Source organism: Vulpes lagopus, chromosome 12, assembly GCF_018345385.1.
Source record: "Vulpes lagopus strain Blue_001 chromosome 12, ASM1834538v1, whole genome shotgun sequence".
In the NCBI taxonomy this organism is placed as follows: Eukaryota; Metazoa; Chordata; class Mammalia; order Carnivora; family Canidae; genus Vulpes; species Vulpes lagopus.
In genome coordinates, this window is record NC_054835.1 from 52,410,927 (window position 1) to 52,425,400 (window position 14,474).

The following is a 14,474-nucleotide window of genomic DNA, read 5'->3' on the forward strand; positions in this document are numbered from 1 at the left end:
CTTACTACCTTCTGAAGAGTTCCGTTTCCTATGAGAAATGTCGACTTCTTTGGAAGAAAATGAGAGAAAACAAGATTTAAAACAAACAAACAAACAAAAAAATTTTTTTTTTCCCCTCCAGGAAAACATTCTTTTAAATCTTGCAATAGGTGTCCGCAATCAGAAATGAACCAAGTCTTTGCTATGATGCGGGCCGGTTCACCATAACAAGAATTTAAGTCGAGGCGGACATCTGGGAGACCCAGAGAGGGTGGGGGGGGGGGGATTTTAAAATAAGGCGATCTCCACAGTTGCGCGTTTATTTGTGACTCTGAAGACCTGTAACCCCGCAGGAGGTTAGGATTTTTCTTCTCTCCCAGAAGTGATACCTAACCGGGCACTGAAGGCAAGTTGGTGCAAACACAAAGGTCGTGCTCAAATCACACTTGAGATCCATCAGAGACATCCCCATCCCCACCCCCCCCACACACACACTCCCTCCCCCAGAACTCCCAGCTGCCTGCGAGTCGGAAATGCACCCGACTTACAGTCAGGAGACACAGGAGCTTCCCCCTCCAGGTGTGCTGGAAAGGAGGGCGAGAGACTCCGCCAAAGTGGAGTGTTTTGCGCGCGGTGGTGCCCATATGCCTGGCCTTTCTGCACCCCGAGTGACCGGCCTCAGCCTCTCGGCCCGGGAATGGCACAGCCTCTGGGTCCCTTGCAAGCCGGAGCCCTTTGCAAGCTCTTCCCAACGGCGACCCTGCTGACAGTGTGGACTCGGCCGGCCGGGAGGTGAAAAGCAGAGCGTCAAAGCAGTTGCCTGTCACTAAGCCGCGTGGCGGGGTGGGGGCTCTGGGGTGGGGGTGGAGGGGCTGGGGGCGGGCGGGGGTGGGGGCTGGAGTAGGACTTGTCAGAGTTCAAGGTCGCTGCGGCGCGGGACGGCTCCGGGGCTAACTGCGCCGCGGCCGCCGGCCTCCGCGGGGACCCAGCTTCGGTGCCCATTGATTCCCCTTTGCAAGAGCGAGCGAGCGCACCCGAACCCCCAACCGGCCGCACCAGCCCGGGCGAACCGGAGCGTGCTAATCTATTTATACGGATTATTACGGAGGGCCGGCGGGCGCTGAGTCGCCAAAATAAGTCGCTCCAAAAAGGCCATTTCTAAGCACTTTCGGAGGGGGCAGGCTCCGGGCGCAGGCACGGGGCTGCGCGTTCCGGAGCGGGCGCTTTCCGAATGCTACAGACTCCAGCTAAGCCTCGAGGACCGTGCAGAAAGCAGGGGAGAGAAATGCTCCGGGGGTGGGGGCAGAGCCTGGTCTAGACACGCGCACGCGGGCGCGCACACACACACACACACACACACACACACACACACACATACACGCGCGCGCACACCCAGGCAGGCACGCAAAATTGGTGCAGAGACGGCACCACGCTCCTGACATTACGAGAGCTCGGCAGACTTACACACTTGGACGTCCCGGGTCCCCCGCCTGCCCCGCTGCACCCCCACCTCCCCCCCCTCCCAACCCCGGAGCCAGACCAGAGGCAGCGCTCCCCTCCCCGCTCCTCCCCTCGCCTTTCGTCACCCAAGCCCGGAGCCTTACCCGCAAAACCAGTCCAATCAGCTGCCTGCCCACCCCTGGAATGCAGGGCCCTGATTGGCCGCCGGTCTCTAAGGTGAGGCTCGGTAGTTATTAAAGAGCCCCGGGGCCGGGAGTCGGGGAGCGGAGAGCGGAGCTTGAAACTCACTGGAAACTTCAGTGGCGCAGCGACTTGCCCGATTCACTCCAGGAACTTTTCTCTGCGGGAGGAGAAGCGAAGGGGTGCAAGCGCCTCGCCTTTGCTCTCTCGCTCCCCCTCCTCCTCCTCCTCCTCCTCCTCCTCTCCAGCTCGCCTCCCCCCACCCCCCACCCCGAGCGGGCAGCTGCGGGCTGGCCACCGCGCGCATCCCCGAGCGCCCGCCGCCGCCGCAGCCCCGGGACGCGCCAGGCTCCCCGGGAGCCGCTCGCCCCGCGTCCGGGCAGCCGAGGGGAGAGGAGCCCGCGCCTCGCCGCCCCGAGCCGCCGCGGCTTCTCGCCTTTCCCGGCCACCCGCCCCCTGCCCCGGGCCCGCGCATGAATCTCCTGGACCCCTTCATGAAGATGACCGACGAGCAGGAGAAGGGCCTGTCCGGCGCCCCCAGCCCCACCATGTCCGAGGACTCGGCGGGCTCGCCCTGCCCTTCGGGCTCCGGCTCGGACACCGAGAACACGCGGCCCCAGGAGAACACGTTCCCCAAGGGCGAGCCGGACCTGAAGAAGGAGAGCGAGGAGGACAAGTTCCCCGTGTGCATCCGCGAGGCCGTCAGCCAGGTGCTCAAGGGCTACGACTGGACGCTGGTGCCCATGCCCGTGCGCGTCAACGGCTCGAGCAAGAACAAGCCGCACGTCAAGCGGCCCATGAACGCCTTCATGGTGTGGGCGCAGGCGGCGCGCAGGAAGCTCGCCGACCAGTACCCGCACCTGCACAACGCCGAGCTCAGCAAGACGCTGGGCAAGCTCTGGAGGTAGGGCTGGCGCGGCCGGGTGGGCTCCGCGGCGCGGGCGGGGGCGGGGGCGGGGGGCGCTGGCCCGGACACTCTGCGCGCCCCGCCTCCCAGCAGGAGGGGGTTGCCGGTCTGGGACCCGCCGGCGGGGTGGGGTACGGTGGGGGGGATTGCAAAGAGGAGGGGGAGAGGACGAAGCGTAACTTGGCCCAGAGTTTGACAAAGTTCTTGGATGGGAGGGGGGGAGGGAGGAGGGCATGGTGGGGGGGTGGGCCAGAGGGTGGGAGACCGCTTGTGGGAGACGCGATGGGAGGGGGCGGCCAGCCCTGTCTCATGTCGCAGTGAAGTTCGATCCCAAGTGGGGGGCTGGGTGGGAAGTGAGGTCAGCCCCTCTCTCGCTCCAAGTGCGCGCTCTCTCTCTCTCTCTCTCTTGCAGCCCTCCAGCCAAGGAGATGGGATTGGGGTGGTGGGGTGCTGGAGGGGACGCCGGCAGGAATGGGAGGGGGGGCGCAATGGGAGGGGGGGTGCAGGAGGAGCTCCTTGATGATTAAGTGGTTTTGTTTTGTTTTGGAAATGGGTGAGGGTGTTGGGGCGGGGGGGGGGGGGGGCGTTCTAACGACAGTAGCGAAGGCGCTTGGAGCCCGGGCAGCGGAGAGCTGTTTTCATCTCCAGGGCTTCCAAGCTAGGCGAGAAGGAGAGAGGGCGGGGCGGAGAGTGACCCGCTCAGGTCCCACTCGAAGAGCCGAGGTTTATTTCTTTGCTTTGCTTTTTCCTTTCTTTTTTCCTTTGCTTTCTTCCTTTTCTCTCTTTCTTTCCCCCGTTCTTTCTAATGGAAGAAGAGTTGACGAGCTGCAGCAGCGGCTGCGGAGCAGGGAGGGAGGAAGGGGTGGTGCGCGCACAGGCCGAGCGGTCGGGGTCACCTCCCCCTCCGGCTCACAGCGCAACCCCCCCCTCCTCCCCCGTTCCCCTCTGCGCCCCCTCCCCCGCCCGCAGACTGCTGAACGAGAGCGAGAAGCGGCCCTTCGTGGAGGAGGCGGAGCGGCTGCGCGTGCAGCACAAGAAAGACCACCCGGATTACAAGTACCAGCCGCGGCGGAGGAAGTCGGTGAAGAACGGCCAGGCGGAGGCCGAGGAGGCCACCGAGCAGACGCACATCTCCCCCAACGCCATCTTCAAGGCGCTGCAGGCCGACTCTCCGCACTCCTCCTCGGGCATGAGCGAGGTGCACTCCCCCGGCGAGCACTCGGGTGAGTCCTCCCGCCCCAGCCCCGGGCTAAGCGCCCGGCGCGCCCCCCCGACTGGCACAGCCCCGGGTCTGCACGGACGAGGCTCCGTTGCTTCGGGACTTTGCGCTCCCCGGGAGGGAGGGAAGGAGGGAAGAACTGCCCCTAACCCCTGATCCTCCTCCCCTCGCAGCCGGGGTCCCCCCTCCCTCCCCAGCTCCAAACGCCACCCCTGCGAAGCCCCTGCGCGCGCGCGCGCGCACCCCCTCCCCAAACCCAACCTTTGCATCCCAGCCCGTGAATTTTATTGCGAGGAGAAAAAAAAAAATGCCTTTACAGCTTCACAGGACGTCTCCCTCCTCCTCTCGCTCCAACACCCCAAAAGCACACACAGGGCTCTTCCGCCAGTAGCAGTTTGGTCGCCCCGACCCTCGGGGCCTCAGACCCTCCCCTGATAAAAGGAGGTCGCCCGAGTGTGTACCTGCGGGTTAATCATTTGGCGACTTATCTCCGGTGCAGCGCGCCTCCCTCCCGCGCGGGTGCGAGTCCATCTGACGCTGGAGCCCTTGAGGGCTCCCTCGGAGGGGAGGGTCCCAGGTCCCAGGAGGGCTCCTAAGATTAGGGCCCTTGGCGCAGCCCTTGTGGTTGACCTCCCCCCCGCGCCGCGCTTCTCTTCTACCGCCCGCAGGGCAATCCCAGGGCCCGCCGACGCCCCCCACCACCCCCAAAACCGACGTGCAGCCGGGCAAGGCTGACCTGAAGCGCGAGGGCCGCCCCCTGCCCGAGGGGGGCCGACAGCCCCCCATCGACTTCCGCGACGTGGACATCGGGGAGCTGAGCAGCGACGTCATCTCCAACATAGAGACCTTCGACGTCAACGAATTCGACCAGTACCTGCCGCCCAACGGGCACCCCGGGGTGCCGGCCACGCACGGCCAGGTCACCTACACGGGCAGCTACGGCATCAGCAGCACCGCGGCCACCCCGGCGGGCGCGGGCCACGTGTGGATGTCCAAGCAGCAGGCGCCGCCGCCGCCGCCGCCGCCCCCGCAGCAGCCCCCGCAGGCGCCCCCGCAGCCCCCGCAGGCGCCCCCGCAGGCCCCGCAGGCGCCCCCGCAGCCGCAGCCCGCGCCCCCGCAGCCGCAGGCGGCGCACACGCTGACCCCGCTGAGCAGCGAGCCGGGCCAGGCCCAGCGAACGCACATCAAGACGGAGCAGCTGAGCCCCAGCCACTACAGCGAGCAGCAGCAGCACTCGCCGCAGCAGATCGCCTACAGCCCCTTCAGCCTCCCGCACTACAGCCCGTCCTACCCGCCCATCACCCGCTCGCAGTACGACTACACTGACCACCAGAACTCGGGCTCCTACTACAGCCACGCGGCGGGCCAGGGCTCCAGCCTCTACTCCACCTTCACCTACATGAACCCCGCGCAGAGGCCCATGTACACCCCCATCGCCGACACCTCCGGGGTCCCCTCCATCCCGCAGACGCACAGCCCCCAGCACTGGGAACAGCCTGTCTACACACAGCTCACCAGACCTTGAGGAGGCCTTGCACCAAGGGTGGCCGCGATGATCCTAGAAAGAACCGAAGAAATCAAAGAACCAACCAACCAGAATTCTCCTTGGGACCTTTTTTTTTTTTTTTGGTTTTTGTGTGTGTGTGTGTGTGTGCGTGTGTGCGCACATGTGTGTGTTGTGTTTTGTTTTCCTTACTCCTTAAAGACACTTAAGCTAAAGGCAACTCCTACCCCAGATTCCCAAGACAGACACAAGCGTTTAGCTCTCCAAACGCATTTTACCACCGTCGTCCTTGCAAAAAAAAACCAGTGGCCAGGCCACTCGTGTGGCCAGATGGACCCGTGGAGTCGATAAGAAATGGAACTTGAAAACTTATTTTTTTTTCCTTCTTCTTCTTCTTCTTCTTCTTCTTCAAAGCGAGCATGGAGGATAATAAGAATCGTGTGACCAGTTTGCTCAATCTCTCTGCCTGTTTGGACTTTGTAATTATTTTTTAGCAGTAATTAAAGAAAAAAAAAAGTCCTCTGTGAGGAATATTCTCTATTTTAAATATTTTTAGTATGTACTGTGTATGATTCATTACCATTTTGAGGGGATTTATACATATTTTTAGATAAAGAAATTAAATGCTCTTATTTTTCCAACAGCTAAAAACTACTTAGTCGAACAGTGTGCCCTAGCTTTTCCTGCAACCAGAGTATTTTTGTACAGATGTGCTCTCTCTTACAAAAAAAAAAAAAAAAAACAAAAAAAAAAAGCGTGTGTGTGTTGTATTAACATAAAAAAAAACACGAATTTGTGTTATGTGATCAGTTTTGGGGGTTAGCTTTGCTTAATTCCTCAGGCTTTCTGATTCAAGGAGGAGCTGCCTTAGAAAGAAAAAATAAAGGCCTTATTTTGCAAATAATGGAAGTAAACCATAGTCTAGAGAAGCATTTGGTAAGCTTTATCATATATATATTTTTTAAACAAGAGAAAATACCTTGAGCCTTAAAACCATGCTGCTGGAAAATACTTGTGCTCTCTTTTAGTGCATTTCCTCCTGCATTTGCTTGTTTGCTGCAATCTTAAGAAGTGAAAACCAAGCAAAGGAGATGAAATCTGTTCTGGGAATGTTTCAGCAGCCAATAAGTGCCCCAGCACACTGCCCCCTGGTTGCCTGCGCCAGCCCCATGTGGGACACAGATGCTAGAGCCCTCTCCCTTATGCTGTCACCTGTGCCTCTCCGAACACCAGCAGTTAACCTTCAAGACATTCCACGTGCTAAAATTATTTATTTTGTAAGGAGAGGTTTTCGTTTAAAAAAAAAAATCTTTCTCTTAAATTTTTTTTTTTTTTAATCTTACCTTCTTTAAAATAGGTTGTTGGAGCCTTCCTCAAAGGGTATGGTCATCTGTTAAATTATGTTCTTAACTGTAACCAGTTTTTTTTTATTTATCTCTTTAATCTTTTTTATTATTATTAAAAGCAAGTTTCTTTGGATTTCTTGTCCTAGATTTGTATAATATACATGCCTTTTTGTCTGTCCTTTTTTTTTTTTTCTTTGTTGTTTTGTTGAAAACAAACTGGAAACTTGTTTCTCTTTTTTGTACAAATGAGAGGTTGCAAATGTAGTGTATCACTGAGTCATTTTCAGTGTTTTTCTGCCACAGATCTTTGGGCTGCCTAAATGTGTGTGTGTGTGTGTGTGTGTGTGTGTGTGTGTGTGTGTGTTGACACAAAACAATGCTGGCATGTGTCATGGATATTCCCCTGCATGTTCTCTTGGAGAGAGAGTGCAAAGGAGGAGGGGATCAGCCCACCGAGAGACCTGAATTCTTAATTCTTTCTGTGGCTGGAGAGTTTGAGGATTGCTTTTTAAAAAAGACAGCAAACTTTTTTTTTTTTATTTAAAAAAAGATATATTAACAGTTTTAGAAGTCAGTAGAATAAAATCTTAAAGCACTCTTATAATATGGCATCTTTCAATTTCTGTATAAAAGCAGATCTTTAAAAAAATATTTCTGTAACTTAAGAAACCTGGCATTTAAATCATATTTTGTCCTTAGGTAAGGTTTGGTTTGTGTTTGTGTTTTGTTTGTTTTGCTTGTTTCCCCCCCAAACCTTTTGTTCTCTCTGTGAACTCATCTTTCCTTTTTTCTTTCTTTTTTTTTTTTGTATATTATTGTTTACAATAAATATACATTGCATTAAAAAGAAAACGGCCCTGTGGACTGACTTATTCAAGCCCCATTCTCCCCTTCGAAGGACGATCTGAAGCACTGAGGCCCCAAAGAGATGGTTACTTATTGATCACTGTGATAGTCTCATTATTTTACATGCACTTTGGTTATCCTGAAGTTGGCACTGACGAAAAGACTGTGTCCCCAAAAATCTACGCGGAAGAATCTTGGAAAGTGTCACCCTGATAGGTCATCTAGACAATTATTTGCTTGCACAGGCAAAAATGTCTGTTGTGGTATCAACAGCCTTATGCTTCGGGGCAAAAGCTGTTCCCCTGTGGAAGTCGGAGGAGAATATTAGACCTGAAATCAGTAGCTTGTCAGTAGGCGGAATGCCAGAGGGGGTGACTTGCCTGTCTGAATTTAATGGAGCAAACTTTCTATTATTATGAACACAGACCAACGAGGGGTGTCCATTGTAAAAGGCAGAAGAAGCCAAAATAAAAGTTTTCGAAGAGGACTGGAGGGAAGTCTGTTCCATTAACCCATTACATGATTCAGAGCCTTCCTGGTCTATCTGCAGGGACAATGGCATGGGATTACCTTATTTTGCTGTTCCCTTCAGTTTAACTCATTCTGAGAAGATGCAAAGCCGTGGTAGAAGTAATAAGACCTAATCCTGTTTTTCTTGGCCTGGGTAAGATGGGAGTTTCCAGGATCAGAGAAACGTCCAGGTCATTTTTCATTAAACAGATGAAATCACTCCTTTCCTCCCACCCCCACACAGACAACCCCCCCACACACACCCCACCCCACCCCCAAACACAGACACCCTGGCGGATTGGGGAAGTATCTCTAAAGGAGGCAAGGCTCTATCACCTCGGGCTGGTTTTACTTCTGGGCCCCTGCCTCCGACAGACCTCACGGGTCTCCAGACTCTCTGGTATCATTCCACATTGTCTGTTTTTGCTTTTTGGGATTGCTGGCTTGCGTCCCACACCAGGATCATGGCAACCAGGAAAATGGTAGTTATCGAATAGAGACATTAGTTCTCGGCCTCCTTTGCAAATTCCTTCAACATTGATCGAGGGCCTGTGACCTGTGGGGTGCTGTGCAAATCTCCCCCTGCCCCCCCACCCCACCCCAGGACGTCACATTCTGTTGCTTGCTCATGCCACAGTGCCCCGCCGGCTTAGGCTCAGAGTCTAGCTTCCATTCTTACAAAATCTCTATTGTTTTCCCCCTTGCCAACACTCACAAAGTCCTTTTAAAAGTGTCTATGGGGTTCACCAAATCTTGTCCACCTTTATTCACCCAAACCCCCGTATCTGTTAAACTCAACACATACCACCCAGTCCTGACCACCCCTTCCCCTACCAAATCCATAATGTTTGCAAGATTGTTTTCTCTTCTCCTAGAAATATGCTCTCTTGCTCAGTGTGTGACCTTCCACAGACCTTCTGAGAGCCAGAAGGTTCCGTTCGGGTATAATCTTGCTAGGTGTGGAAGGGTGCAACTTGTTCACTTTGCTATGCCTTGGTTTCCCCTTTTGTTAAGAATATTTTTAATCTCTCCCTCTTATAACAGGGTTGCTATCAGAGCATTTTTTAGCAAGAAGTGGTCTGGGAATTGACTGCGTCCGAATCTTCTGGCCCACACAGGATTCCTACTGCACCCCCCCCCCAAAAAAAGGTAAACAGTGAAAGGGGTATTCACAGGTTGGTTCTGAGACACAGAAAAACATAAGAGACTATGAAGCACAAAGAATTCCTCTGAACCCACCCACTCCCGTCCACCAGATCGAGGCAAAGCCCAGCCCCACCAGATTATAAAATATTTTAGAGGAATTTTTATTCTAAATCAAGAAACACAGAGCTTATCACCCTGACAACAAGACATTTATTGAAAATCTAGGAAAGAGTCCTCCAGAACAGAAAAAGCTTATAATTAAATCCAGGGTTATTTTGTTTATTTGCATTCAAAATAAAACCTTTAAAAAAAAAAAAAAGAACAAACTATTTTAACAAAAAGGGCCCTTTTTTAAATAACAAAAGGGAATAAACAGAATAAACCTCACTTAGTCCTTTGGACTATTATGAAAATGGCACTTACAGATTAGCTTGAGCTGTGTGTTTGGCTTTCCCACCTGAATTCCATCCTACTTCTTCTTTTCCCTGATTTCCACAAGGAACATTTTCGAGGCACTGCTGGGGCACCTTTTAAGTTAACTTAATTGATGAACTATCACCGTAGCTGGAGATAGATTTACCATGGATGCTCAATAAGCTTAAGCCTTAGCCCTGGTCACTTGTACAGACTCCTTGTAAGGCCCTATACTTAATCTCATATTTAAAATTTTTTTTTAATTAGAAAAAAAATTTTTTAAAGAGTGCCCTCCCTCAAACACACACACACACACACACACACACACACACACACACACACAAACTATATAAACTCCAGGCCCCACAAAACCTGGATTTGCCCAAGATCAGAGCTGTTAGATGGCAAACCATGACATCAGAGGGGACAAGGGAAATACTTTTATTTCTATTCTCAACAGTGCCTGCTTACCCATCAGCAACCTTTCATCCCATCCCTGAACCCGGTGACGATGTCACAGAACACATCCCTGGGAATCTCTGCCGTAACAGTCTACCATGAGACCCTACCCAGTTTTCTTATCCCTCCAAGACTCCGACAATTTTCATTTCTCAAATGATACAATCTCATGGGCATAACAGGGGTTAAATGAAGTAAAGCACCCAAGACTGTTAATTACCCGTCCTTCTATATTTCTTCACACTTCTGACTCATTTCTGTTTTTTCCTATCTGACACCACCTCTTTCCTGCATTTTCTTAGAGTGTCCCATTGACTCTTGCAGCTGAAAAAGATTTGCTGGGCCCTGATTGGGTTATTCCTTGGCCATCATTCACAGACCAGACCCCTTTCACTCACTCTGTATATCTGAAGAAGAATTATTTTAGACCAACCACAGCACAGAGCCGGTAGAGTCAGATTCGGACTTATTTCAAACAACCAGGCAAAATTCAAGGCAACATATACATTATTTTTAAGCTACTGCAGGACTCATCCCTTGAGATTTCAGGATTTTATAATGAACGTAATCCGATTACCATGATATCCTGCCACCATATTCCACATGAGGAAGACTTCCATTCCTCATTGCCTGCACAAACATTTGCAAAGCATCTCCTGTGGGTCAGGATGCAGCAGCGGACAAGGACAGATACGATCCCTGCCCTTGGGGGCTTACAATTTACAGTAGTGAAGTCACGCAAAAACCAATCATACTCTGGTATTTTCTAGTTCACTTATGCCATGAAAAAAAATGCAACTGCCTAAGGCCAGTTGGGAGGCTCATCATCCAGGCAAGAGATGATGGTGGTCTAGTCTCAGATGCAGAAGGACTGGGTAGTTCACGGATTTGGGTATGATTTTGATGAAAACTTCCTGGCCTCTTGCTCTCCTAATCTCCATCAATTTTTCAGTGATTAAATTTACTCTGACCCATTTTACATGAAAGCGACCCACTCTGTTTTTACCTTAGCCATTCCTTGCTGGTCCCCTGCAACAACACCCTTAGGCTCTCTACCTCTTGATGAACCACTCATTCATGCATCACACAAATCTCTTTTTACCAGAGACCTCAAGAGAAGGATCCAGTCTCTGAAATCCAAGAAGGTCCCTCCATCTCCAGAGACTTGCTCAATGCAACCCCACAGGTTTATGGAATCAGAAATATGGAACATATGGTGGGTGGTGTTTTAGTTTCATTGTGTCCTCATTTCAAAAATTCTTTATGTAACATCTCAGCCAGTCTTTTCTAGGATGCTCATATTGATTGAGAACTCACTTCCCCTGTCCTGGAGAGGTTTTTTTTTTTTATTTTTTTATTTTTATTTTTTTTTATTTTAGAAAGAGAGAGTAGAGGGGAAGAGAGAGAGGGAGAATCTCAAGCAGACTTCCCGCTGAGTATGGAGCCAGACGTGGGCCTCCATCCCAGAACCCTGAGATCATAACCTGAGCCAAAATCAGGAGTCAGCTGCCCCACAAACTGAGCCACCCAGGTGCCTCTGTCCTGGAGAGCTTTAACTGTGCAAAAGTCTTAATCTCTGCAGTCTCTATCAAGGGTCCAAGCTGACCCTGCTCTATACCAACATGGTGGGAAATCTTTCTTTCAAATGATAGCCCTTCAACTAGTTACACAGTTTTCAAGTTTTCTTTCAGTTTTTCAACATTTCTAATACACTTTACACATGACCTGGTTCCCAAACCCTTCCCTACCTTGTCATTCCTCTTGGAATCTATTTCACTTACTAGCATTCCCCAAATTAATTCTAGGACTCCAAATATGGTTTGACTAATATAGAAGATGAGTCGATTCATCACTTTTGTAATCAGAAACTGTGTTTTTATTAAGTTAAAATCGTATTCATTGTCGTGGTAGCCAAAGCATCCACTTATGTTACGGTGAGATATTTCTCACCTATCCTAAAATTATACAACGGAGTTTTTTAATTTCATTACCCAGTTTTACATTAGCCCCTGTCTTGACTGGACTTCATGGAAGGAAAATGAGGAAAAGGGATTTACATCATTGAGCCCTTTTATCACCAAGCCCTGTGACAGATGTTTTATATACATGATCTCATTTAATCCATTTAATAACCCTTAGAGACAGGTGTTATTGTTACAGTTTTATTAAGGAGGAAACTGAGGCTCAGAGAGATTAAACAATTGGCCTAAGGTCCTGTCACTAGCAAATGGCACAGACAACTACCATTGACTCCCCCCAACCCACTACCTGCCCTCCACCTACTGAATCTTTAGTTTTCAAGGGAAAATTTGAAATAGAGTTTATAATGAGAAAAAGAGAATAAATTCTTATGTTGTAAATTATTTTATAGAAAATCTCTTTAAAGGACAATCTGATCATATGATCACCCCCCACCTCCTGCTCAGTATCTTGCAATGGTTGCCTATTCACTTGGAATAAAATCCAAAATCTCTACCAGAGGATACTCTGGGGGTTTCCAAACTATAGCCCATGGATCGAATCCAGCCTGTCATCTATTATTGCCAATAAAGCTTTATTGGAATGCAGTCACACCTGTTAGCTTATAGATCCCACTGTGACAGCACTCTTGAGCCATTGCAATAGGATCATGGTCTACAAAGCTTAAGATATTTACTAAGCTGACCCCTTACTGACCCTTTCCCTACACTATCTAGCCCTTGCCCGTTTCTGTGCCCTAGTCTCTTGCCATTACTCCCCTTATTCCCTATGACCCTACCCTCTGCCCTCTCTCACTCTCAAATCTGTTAAGCTCTTGCCACTTCAGGGCCTTTGCACATGCTACTTCCTTGGTCCGAAGCACTCTTTCATCAGGATTTCCCATTTCTCCCATTCCATCTTTCAGACCTCAGCTCAAATGTCATCTTCTCCATGGGACCTGGCCACCTGAGATCGAACTGTCCACAGAGCAGTCACCCCAGTCACACTCCCAATTTCCTGTCTACTTTTGGAACACTGTGACTTTCTGAAAGCATCTTTGTCATCTGTGTGTCCATCACCTTCCGCTAAGACTTTGAATTTTGTCTTTTTTTGTTTGTTTCATTTTTAAATGATCTCCACACCCAACATGGGGCTGGAACTCACAGCCCTGAGATCAAGTCACCTGCTCTATGGACTGAACCAGTCAGGTGCCCCTGAACTTTGTCTTATTCCCAACTTATGTTTGGTACCCAGAAAAGTGATGCATAACAGGAGATCAATAACTACTTATTGATTAATTCATTTGTAGAGTAAGCCATTTTTATTCCCCCAGGTCATCAGGAGGGAATTGAGTAGTAAGGATTAAGAAGCAGAACAGCCATCAATTCCTGTGTAATTAAATAATCAATTAAGTGAACATGTGATAAGTGTTCAGCTAGAAGCTGGAGACTCCAAAACTAATAAGATGGGGAGCTCACAAGAAAAAAGATGGAAGTAAAATAATTAAACCAACACTAGGGTAGAGGTGGGCATGGAATGGAATAAAAATACAGAAGATATGGGGCGCCTGGTGGCTCAGCGGTTGAGCATCTGCTTTTGGCTCAGGGAGTGATCCCGGGGTCCTGGGATTGAGTCCCGCGTCGGGCTCACCACAGGGAGCCTCCTTCTCCCTCTGCCTCCATCTCTGCCTCTCTCTGTGTGTCTTTCATGAATAAATAAAGAAAATCTTTAAAACAAAAATACAGAAGATGCAAGGCAGACAGAGTGTCCTGGAGGAAGGGGAAGTGCACTAGTCGAAAGAAGATATTCCAGGCCCAGAGAAGGGACAAGATACGAACATGGGGACGTGAAACAGGTTCATGCTTCAGGGCCACTGCAGATTGGTTCAGTATGACTAGGGGTGGATGTGGGTAGGTAAAATGGTGGAGAATTAGTTGAGAGATAAACAGGGGTGGAATCGCAGAGAATTTTGGAAAGATTTTAACCAGGATAATGACAAAGGCTGTTGTGTGCTAAAAAGAAGGCGTTCCTTCCTCCGTCCCATGCCCCACCAAACCAGACTTGATTTTGCTGTCAAAATCCAGAAACACGGAGACCACCTGGGAGTCTTTTGCTTAGTCCACAGCAGATGACATAAAAACGTGAGCTAAGGTTAAGGCAGTAACAGTAAAAGTGGAGAGACAGGAGGGGGGAAGGCTATGAGAAGACTTGGGAGGTAGAAGTGGGGTTTGAGAACTGGTGGGATATAGACCAAGAAGGTGGGGCCAAGCATAACCGCCATGTTCAATCTTTGATGACATGGTAAGAGGTGGTGCCATTGAACACATGATGGAATATAGAACGTGCTTCGTGGGCACTTGAATACATGTGTGACCCATAAAATGAAACAAGCATAACATGTGGGATATGATCAAAATGCAACTTTCAATTTTCCTTTACTGTATCTTTAGGCTTTATTCAGGAGCTGGGGTCTTCCCTTGGCCCTGGGTGATCACAGGGGCTGGGATTGGGACTGAGGGGAACGAGGACATGACCTGTTCCAAT

General features: G+C 50.3%; 1 protein-coding gene across 1 annotated transcript; it reads left to right on the forward strand.

Moving 5' to 3' along the window:
* Positions 1-711: 711 nt before the first annotated feature.
* Positions 712-7,437, forward strand: SOX9 (SRY-box transcription factor 9). The gene is made up of 3 exons (XM_041726800.1): positions 712-2,524; positions 3,497-3,750; positions 4,415-7,437. Exons 1-3 carry the CDS (start codon positions 2,094-2,096, stop codon positions 5,269-5,271), a joined length of 1,542 nt encoding a protein of 513 aa, XP_041582734.1. The 5' UTR covers positions 712-2,093; the 3' UTR covers positions 5,272-7,437.
* Positions 7,438-14,474: the final 7,037 nt, after the last annotated feature.